We start from the raw sequence: 10,277 nt of genomic DNA on the forward strand, positions 1-10,277 counted from the left end.
TAGACTCCATTTTCTTCTCTGTCGGAGAAAACTGAAAGTGAAATGCCTGAGCCAGCGAAGTCCGCGCCCGCGCCCAAGAAGGGCTCCAAGAAGGCGGTGACCAAGGCGCAGAAGAAGGACGGCAAGAAGCGCAAGCGCAGCCGCAAGGAGAGCTACTCGGTGTACGTGTACAAGGTGCTGAAGCAGGTGCACCCCGACACGGGCATCTCGTCCAAGGCCATGGGCATCATGAACTCGTTCGTCAACGACATCTTCGAGCGCATCGCGGGCGAGGCGTCCCGCCTGGCGCACTACAACAAGCGCTCGACCATCACGTCGCGGGAGATCCAGACGGCCGTGCGCCTGCTGCTGCCCGGGGAGCTGGCCAAGCACGCCGTGTCCGAGGGCACCAAGGCCGTCACCAAGTACACCAGCTCCAAGTAAATGTGCCTTTAGGTACAATTGAACCCCAAAGGCTCTTTTCAGAGCCACTCAGTTTTCACAATAAGAGCTGTGCGCTGTTTTGCGATTCTGGGGGCGGGGTGTTGTTAATTGGGTCACTTAGGGACCTTTGTTCCATAGACTCGGGTTCTGACAGCGATCAATTTACTAAACATTTATCCGTACTAAGCAGTATAGCGGCTCCTAGTGAAGAAACTAAAACACCTACAATCTGCCTTCCCCTGTATGTGAATCTGCACCCTGTAACGCCTAAAGTTTGAAAGTCCCGCTCTAAAAGTTGAACTTCCCGTGTGTGTGATGCTGAGTCACCGTCCTTGTGTATCTAATCCACCCAACCCCCACTCCAGCCTTTGCCTCGCCTTCTAGACTGTGGCACTTTTAGCTAAGGTTCTAAACGAACGTCTTGTATTGGTGGCTGCAGCTCTCCAGTAATGGGACAGCCATTTTAATTTTGCCGTTCCTAAATGGCTTTTAAGAGTGCATTATTTTAAGATCTAACGGGGAATACAGTCCTTACCACGCCCCTCCCTGACTCCCTTCATAAATTAGATCTGCAAAAACCTCAGGATTCAGCCTCCTCGATCTCACTAGTGTGGACACAGAATATAAAGACTGGCTCTGCAGTCTCCAATCTGTCCTTTCCTGCTCATTGCGAGTTTCTTTTCAAGTGGACCCCTACGCAGTCTTGATGTCCTTCCTGCCCCTGCTCAGATGAACTGTGGAGCACTCTCCCAAGGAAGGAGAGGGGCCATGAGCAGGTCAGAGAGTGGAGAAAAAAAATGAAATATGGAATCGGAAGAGATTGTTCACCTGTTGGACACACTCAAGGGCTGGAAGTCATTTTGTGATCACATAATGCTGAAGAGACTAAGCCCTGGAAAATAAGCAGAACTTATCTTTTCCTTTCTTCAGAAACATCAGAATAGAGGCTTCTTTCTGTAGGGTGGGTGAAAAAAGTTTGGGCAACAGTACCTCACTTCTTTTATAAATGGGAATACCAAATTCACCCAAAATTACTATCACTTTAAGAAGCACTCCCAGCCAGCCTTCCCAGGCAGCCTGCCTGGTTTCCCTTTATTCTCTCAAAAAGTTAAACACAAAGATACAAGCAACAGTATTCATTTTCCAATTGTCAAGTTTCAACTTTTCGGTCAATTGTTGTTTTTTTTTTCCCTCCTCAGAAGCTTTACAATGACCCCTACTGCACAAAATCAGAAATCAGCAAAGATCTCAAGTCCTATCAAGTCTGAAGCTTGCCTAATCCTCCATCTCAACTTCAAACAATTATTTTTCTCTCCTTTTTTTTTTTTTTTTTTTTTTGGCTTCTTTGTTGTTTTTGTTTTGGGTTTTCTTTTCAGTTTTTGGAAATCTCTAGGATCTCTCCAGCATCCAGACCTTTGTAGTATTTCTCTATCTGAAATAATTCTGATTCCACAAATATCCCCAATATAAACACAGACAACTGGTGATCAGCAACTCCCATTTCAGCTTAATCTCTTGTTCTTGGAAAAGTGTCTCTCACAGTCACCAAAGAACGGCTGTACACCCAGCTTACAAACTAATCATCCTGAAAGGGAGTGGGGACCTTGCAGACTGCTGTGGTTGAATCAGGACCCAACCCCTGAAGCTGGAAGGGATCTCTGCCTTTCTTGGCACACAAGGCAGAGAAGAAGGTGAGGACTGAAGAAAATTTAGGCTGTACCAAAAACAAAGAGGGGAAATGACCTTTGGTAAGACACCTGCTCTGCTTAATACTGAGGGCCTTTGAGGCAGACTAAAGGAACACCTGGTATATTCATTTTCAAATACCAAGCACTGAATTATGTGCTGAGACTATAGAGTAGGGGCCCTCACCCTTGCCTGTGCCTCAGAACCACCTGTGCTTGTTAAAGAACACGTTGTTGGTTCCACTCCCTGAGTTTCTGTTTCATTTATTCTGTGGAAATATGAGAACTTGGCTTTCTGAAGAGTACCCAGCTAATAGAAATGCTGCTTATCTGGTACTGTATGCTTCAAAAACATCTGCTATATGAAGAAGAATAAGCTAACCAGTCTCGGCACATGTGGAGCTTTTGTTGTGGGAAGGTGAGGTTATGGTATAAGATGATGTTTAGGTTTATTTAGCAGGTGGCCAAACATTATAGAAAGTTTCTGAGCAGGCTGTGACATGACTCATTAGTTTTAGAAAGGAGCTTCTGGTTGAAAGAAATTAGATGGATTAGAGACAAATTGTGATCAAGAGAGATGAGATGAAGGTCCAAATCAGAGAAATGGGAGCAGGAATAGAACAGTGAATGAATACAAGAAACAATAGAGAGCCACTGAAGAATTGCCATAGTATGTTACCAGATAATGGGTTTCCACATGAGGCATTAAGTTACTGTCAGTGAAGGAAATAGACAAGAGTCTGCTCTGCTTTTCCTAGGGGAAAAGAAAGACAATAAGCAAGCTGATAACTCAGCAAGCCCATTTCAAATAGAGAGGAGATCTTAGTGCTACAAAATTATTCAAGAAATAGAAGGAAGGCCTGCATGCTGGGAGAGATGTACACAAAGGAAAAGTGTTAAGAGATGAGGATGGGAGTTTTAACAGGTGCCTGAACATTTGGACCCTATTAAAAGAAAACACCCAGATTCTCAGTTTGTGTCATGGCAAACTATAACTGCACATAGAAATTTTTTAAATTATGGAAATAGGTATTTTAATGTCAACATGGAGAATACCTTTAAAAACAAATAAATATAGAAGCACTCCAAACATTAAGAGAAAGAAGACAGTAATCTTCTGAATAGTGGTGAGTGCGCTTAAAAAAATCCAGAAGAATAAATCGGCAAAAGTCAAGTTTAAAAAGAGAGAGAGAAGAAATGACAAATTGTTGGCAAAGATGTGATGAAAAGGAAACCCTTGTGCACTGTTAGTGGGAATGTAGACTGAGGCTGTCCCAAGGGAAAATAGTATAGAGGTTGCTTAAAAAATTAAAACTAGATCTACCATATGCTCTAGCAATTCCACTTCCAGGTACTTATCCAAAGGAAACAAAAACATTAGCACAAAAAGACACATGCAGTCCAGGGTTCATTGATGCTTTATATGTTAAAAAAAAAAAAAAAAAAGGAAGGAGATGTGGTCAAGGGATGTGTTGTAGGATGAGAATAAACAAGAGCTTTGCATATAATAAATAGCAATCTCTGGGAAGTTGCTTACAGCTACTAGAGACCAGCATGGAAGGGACAGCTTAAGGACCCACAATTATTCCCTCCTTTGAAAAACTCCATTATGTTCTTACCCTCAGTCTTGGGCCATTATGTTTGCACATGCCCAATGTGATCAATCAGATTCACTTTTCAAGATATTGTGAAGACAAAGAAGAGAAAGGCAGGTCTGTGTGTTTAGCAAGTCCTTAAGTGCAACGAGTAAACTTCTATCTCAAGAGAGTCTTTTTTTTTACTTGTTATGCACAATTGATTTTTTATGTTTGCATTCAAAAGAACTCTAATACATAATACATATGTAACTTCTTAAGAAAATATGTAAACCTATATTTGTTGAACACATACTATAATCATAATATTTACCCTACAGTCTCTAACTCCATCTTCACAAAAATACGTATTTTTTTTTTTTGTTATAGAGAAGAAAACAATGGTTAATAATTTGTCCCAGGTCAAAAAAATAGAAACTGATAACTCAGGAATTCAACTGTATGTCCTTATGTCCAAATGCCACTTTCTTTTCTCTGGGTGTCTCTAATGTCATAAGGAATAAATATAATAGTAACAATAGTAATAACAATAACTAAAACATAAGATATTTGCCATGTGCTGCACACTATTCAAATGGTTTACAAATTAAAAATAACCTATAAGATATGTACTCTGGGGCCTCCCTAGTGGAACAAGGGGTTAAGATACAACCTATGAGGCTATATTCACAGCCTCTGCAGCACAGGTTCAATGCCTGGTCAGGGATCTACCCACCCGGTGCAGCAGACCTCTCCTGCCTCACCCGCTGCTCCCCTCAGCAGTGTACATCAGTCAATCTGCCTGTTCTATTCCCTACTCTGTCTCTGTTGAATCCTCACCCCACACACCTCTGGCCTGTACCCCAGTTCTTATATGCATAAATAAGTAAATCTTTAAAAATAAAAAAGATATGGGGCCTCCCTGGTGGCACAGGAGGTTAAGTGCAGGACTGTGAAGCTGTCCAAAGCCTCTGCACTGCCGGTTCAATCCCCGCTAGCCTTGGAGCAACCCACATGGCCCGGCAGACCTCTCCTGTCTTGCCCACTGCTCCCCTCAGCAGTGTATTTTGGTCATTCTGCCGTTCTGATCCCTGCTCTGGTTCTTCTATAAATAAAATAAATCTTAAAAAAAATTTTTTTAAAAAAGATATGTACTCTGTTATCTCTGTTTTACAGATGAAGCAACAGGCACAAAGAGGATAAGTAACATGACCAAATACACAAAAAGTAAACCACCCTCTATACAGGGTTTCTGCTTTGTTCTATTTCTCAAGACAGGTATGGGAAATATTTCTTATAAATTTAACATATAATTGACTCAATGGCATAGACCACTGAATGTATAGGTCTTTTAAAAATATTTACCCAGGGCCTCCCCAGTGGCTCAGCAGATTGAGCGCAGTGCTGTAAAGCTGTCTGTAGCCTCTGCAGCACGAGTTTGATCCCCTGGGCGTCCAGGGAGAAACCCACATGGCACGGCAGACCTCTCCTGCCTTGCCTGCTGCTCCCTTCAGCAGTGTCTTCAGTCTGTCTGCCTGTTCTGCTTCCTGCTCTGTCTCTGGTGAATTCTCTCACCTTCCCACGCCTTCGACTGTACCCAGTTCTTGTATAAATAAACAAATCTTTAAAAAAAATTAAAAAATAAAAATATTTACGTAGTCTTGCAATGGAAGACAAATTGAATGGGTCTTAAGAAAAAAACCTCATGAACTTCTTCCTTAATCAGGTGAAAAAGAAGCTTCCCACTTTTTATTTACTCCCAAATCGTGTGAGATTCAGTCAGATTGGAACTTCAGGTCCTTGAGAATAAAAAATTTTCAAAATGGACCTCCCTGCTGGTGCAAGGGGTTAAGTCTCAGCACTATGAAGCTATTCACAGCCACTGCAGAACAAATTCCATGCCCAGCCAGGGAGCTGACCCACATGGTGCAGCAGATGTGTCCTGTGTCTCCTACTGTTCCCCTCAGCAGTTAATCTGCCTCTTCTGCTCCCCACTCTGTCTCTGGTGAATCCCCTCATCCCCCACACCTTTGGTCTGTGCCCGAGGTCTTGTATGAATAAATAAACATTTTTTTAAAAATTTTCAGAATGGGGTATCTATCTTGCATTCTGAGTTATAAAACATTAAAACTTAATCTACCTCAAGAATTGTATAGGTCTACTGCAGACAATTAAATGGTGACAAATTTATCTTGTCCAGTGTATTCTTTATATATTATATTTTCCCTTTCCTCTCTACCCTTAAATTTTTACTCTCTATACTTCAGATGTGAAATCCTAGACTCCATGTTGTTGACAGGAATTCATGGAGCCCGGGAGTACCTGAATGAGCCTCGAAGGGTAATTGAGCCCCATGAAATAGCTATGTCCATGTGTGTTTTGTTTCACAGACTCTCAGAGGAGTTTTTAATGCATATATTAAGAATTACTCTCTTAAGGAGACACAGTACTTTGAAATATCAGACTACAACTGCCTGAGACATATGGACAGTCCACCCATTCTTTTCTAACATGTCCTATACAAGCCACTGCCTATATTCTAATTTATCTAGAATGGACTATTCTAGAATTGGAAGAAATACCAAGGCTCCTTGATCATCAGCTTTCCTTAAAAGAACTTTGGGGACAACAAAAGGACACGCTTTGTAAGTAGAGAAACCAAAAACCATATTTGGTATATAGTAAAGTTCAATTGACATAACAAAGAGTATCAAGAAGAAAAGAGAAATCCACTGTTAAAGACAGTTTTATTCTTGTCATATGAAACAGATCTATTGTGATGAATGAGATCTATGGGACAGCTCTGCTTCTCCTTATCAATCCCCTCACCCCCACCCCGCCCTGCCTTTGTTTTGCGTTCCCCTAGGGCCTGACATTCTTCGCTTGAGGAAACAAAGTCAATACTTTTATAACTGATGGGAAGAAAGGTATCTAAAGCCCATACTGGAGTGACTTTTCACACGTGTGGGAATGCTCTTAAGCACATCAACTCCTCTACTGCCAGAAAGCCAGGCGATGGAGAACGCCTACTGGGAAGCCACCTGCTCAGCCAGACCTTTGTTAGGAAACACATTTTACTAGGAAAATGCCAGTATACACAATAACCCGATTCTTCACAAAATAAAATCTATTGTAAGGACACTAAGCAGCATGCCGATTGGCCTGCGAGATTACTGGTAGTTTACACTGGGTTAAACAAAAAATGGGGACCTTGGTTACAAATTGCTTGTTTGGCCACATTTCTTTGTGTAAAAAACAATATAACCCAGAAGATCTGGGTTAAACAGGCCCAGCCCAGCACTTTTTTCAAGATACATGCCCTGCAATCATTCTTAGGTTTGTAATCAGCTGTTGAAGGGAAGTCTTGGAACTTCCGAAACAGGACCATCTCTTAAAATTTAAACAGGGAACCTTAGGAGCTGTTTTTTTCCTGATAGCACTTATGCAACAACCATACTTTCACAACTGTCTTTAAAGCACCACCCCCAACCACCATGCCTCCACCCCGCTAGTCCCGGAAGGAATTGCTGTAGCTTCCAGCTCAGTGTTACCACCAGGTGTGGGTTTACATTGCAGCATTTTACCTGTTGACATTTTCACAATGGCCGGCTTGAATGACACACTCGTGGAAAAGTCAGCCTCCTCCCTGTTGATCACGCTATGTGACCTACTTAGCCAGTGTAGAACTTCCTAACTGGAAAATACTCACCACCACCACTCCCTCCCCAACACCCCGTAACCGACAAACATGAAATCTCAGCGACAAACTCTTTCAGGTGAAAAGATGGGTGGCCCTGAAAAGGGCCGTTGGTTTTGCTGTAGCAAGCGCGTCAGCAGATTGAAATTTAGCCGCCAAAGCCGTAGAGGGTGCGGCCCTGGCGCTTGAGCGCGTAGACCACGTCCATGGCCGTGACCGTCTTGCGCTTGGCGTGCTCGGTGTAGGTGACGGCGTCGCGGATCACGTTCTCCAGGAAGACCTTGAGCACCCCGCGGGTCTCCTCGTAGATGAGCCCCGAGATGCGCTTGACGCCGCCGCGCCGGGCCAGGCGGCGGATGGCGGGCTTGGTGATGCCCTGGATGTTGTCGCGCAGCACCTTGCGGTGGCGCTTGGCGCCGCCCTTGCCGAGCCCCTTCCCACCTTTGCCACGACCAGACATGGTGAGCAAATTGAACCTAAACCTCAAATGTGCTTTCAGCAGCGCCACTCCAGGCTTTTATAATAAGGTGACGGACCTAGTTGAGAACCGCGAGAACAGGGGCGGTAACCAGTGTCTGCTCCCGCCCCCTGTTATTCAGCGCAGAGCAGTACAGAGTAGGCGGGGCGTTTCAAGCAACAATGGATACTGGAGGTGAAATTTACTAAATAGGCCTATGTAGGGAAATGTGTATCTGTGTTTTGTACTCTAAGTGCAACCATCGAGTGGGTCAACGATCATGCAGCTTGCACAAAGGAAGCCTGACATTTGCCCTTTAGATTTCCCGAAATAAGAAATAATCAATACACATATGTCCCTTATAAGAATACCTAAATGTTGTTTTAAGCAATCCTGTTTTTATTGCTTAAGTTTCTGTTAGTTTTATTGATTTATGGATCACTGTTTAGCAAAGTAGGACTCTGGTGTGGAGGGTGGATAAACCCTATCAAGATAACTAAAAGCAGGGGCCTCCCTGGTGTTGCAGGGGCTTAGCAATGCACTGTGGAGAGGTCCCCAGCCTCTGCAGCACAGGTTAGATCCCTGGCCTGCCAGGGGGCACCCCACATGGAGAAAAGGGCCTCTCCTGTCTCGCCTGCTGTTCCCATCAGCAGTGTATTTGGGTTGGCCTGCCTGTTCTGCTCCCTACTCTGTCTCTCGTGAGTCCTCTCACCCCCTGCATCTCTGGCCTGTACCCCAGCTCTTGTATGCATAAATAAATAAATCTTTAAAAAATAATAATAAGGTTAAAGGGGAAAAAAGATAACTAAAAGCATAAGAAAAGTTACGTTTAGAGGTCAAGTCGATTAAAAATCACAGACAAACACTATTGAAGATTTATAAATATATCCCAAAATGATGAGAACCTTGTTCTATTGAGAGTCTAAAGTTTGTTTTGATTAGACTACTTATTCACAGGTAGTATCTAGCTCTGCATTTCTCAACACTAGTCTCCATCAATTAGCATTATAACATCCAGCCAAGCTCTGGAGATAGCCTTCTCCACTTAACAACTGTGTCACCATGCCTCTGTTATCAGTGCAGGCTACCAACAGGATAATTGGAGGACTTGTGCTATATTCCTGTGATATTGCAGTTGACACTGCCAATCTCAACATATCACTTAAACAAATCAGTCTAAATGATGTCAATAATCGGTTACAAGGGTAATACAGTTAATGTTTGAATAAAGAAGCACATGTTATAACTTTACCAGCCCAAATTTTGATAAATTTGATAACAGCATTTTAATAAAATTGCCTCCCTTTGTAATTGTAAGAGTGAAATCCCCCACTACTCTAGGTTCTTCTCAAGTTGAAGGGGAGGGGGGAGAATTAATATTAGACAGTTCAGTAGGAGAAAAACACCAAATTTAAAAACATGTACGGAGAATTTACGTGGCTAAAATTTCCAGACTAAATCAGACAAACAGAGTTTGCATTCTGAATTAAGGATGGTATAGGGAATCTGTGCAATAGGAGAGTGGAAGGGGTCTCTCAAGAAGAGGAGAGGGTGACACCAAAATAAAATCTGAATCCCCAGATATTTGCCCTGCCTTAAAATTGGTTTACCTGATAAAAAATACTATTCCTGGAAATGACCTTAAATCTGAGTAATCTTCACTCTTTAAGGTAATTTTAACCAGAAGGGTCATTTTGTTGATAGAATTGTTTTATTTCTCCAACATGTAAAATGTTGCAAAAATGCCCTACATTTTACACTGCTTTAACATATATCATAGGAATATGGTTGCTGAAACATAAATTTAAGACTATATTAGTGTGTTGAGAGTTAAAACTCTCTAAGGAGAGGAAGAATTGGGTCATGAAGAAGTCAGTGGATTCTGGAATTTTCTACTTATTTCATAATAGCTATACATCTTCCATGGAGTTTAAGTTCCCCACCAGTTAGTATGACCCTCATTCCATTTAAAATCATTAACAAGTGTTAAGCACTAGAGAAGCAGTACCATGAAGGTGCTGTGAGAAGAAACAAGCACTTGGAAGTATCCATATTCTCAGAATAAAGCAGTGGGATGGGATTCACAATACTCTTCATTTCTGGATCCATACAGACTGCCTATATGTATTTACACAACTTACTTTATATAAGTGACTATTCCGTATGTATAAGATTAACTATACTTTTCATTGTTTAAAGCTTACTGAGAAAATATAAGTGAACAAATATTGATATACTAGGAAATGGTTTAGATTAGAAGAGTCAATAAAGAAATTTATGTTGTTTAAAGGATTGGGAATGACAGATAAAGACATTTCCAGATGTCATATTCATCTGATGTATTCCTTGACTTTAAAGTCGGGTAAGGAGAGGGAGGGGGAGAAAAATCTGAAACAGCATACTGTGAAAAGTTAGATGATTTAATCAAAATCATGCAGCTA

General features: G+C 42.0%; 2 protein-coding genes across 2 annotated transcripts; one reads left to right on the top strand and one right to left on the bottom strand.

Annotated features, from left to right (window-relative positions):
• Nucleotides 1-484, top strand: LOC119251775 (histone H2B type 1-C/E/F/G/I). The gene has a single exon (XM_037519042.2). It carries the CDS (start codon nt 43-45, stop codon nt 421-423), a length of 381 nt encoding a protein of 126 aa, XP_037374939.1. The 5' UTR covers nt 1-42; the 3' UTR covers nt 424-484.
• Nucleotides 485-7,463: 6,979 nt separating this feature from the next.
• On the bottom strand, nt 7,464-7,877 carry LOC119251783 (histone H4). Its single transcript, XM_037519049.2, has one exon. The coding sequence runs from the start codon at nt 7,837-7,839 to the stop codon at nt 7,528-7,530; it is 312 nt and encodes a 103-aa protein (XP_037374946.1). The 5' UTR covers nt 7,840-7,877; the 3' UTR covers nt 7,464-7,527.
• Nucleotides 7,878-10,277: the final 2,400 nt, after the last annotated feature.

This window comes from Talpa occidentalis, unplaced genomic scaffold, assembly GCF_014898055.3.
Source record: "Talpa occidentalis isolate TD23 unplaced genomic scaffold, MPIMG_talOcc4v2.1 talOcc4.2, whole genome shotgun sequence".
NCBI classification, from domain to species: domain Eukaryota; kingdom Metazoa; phylum Chordata; class Mammalia; order Eulipotyphla; family Talpidae; genus Talpa; species Talpa occidentalis.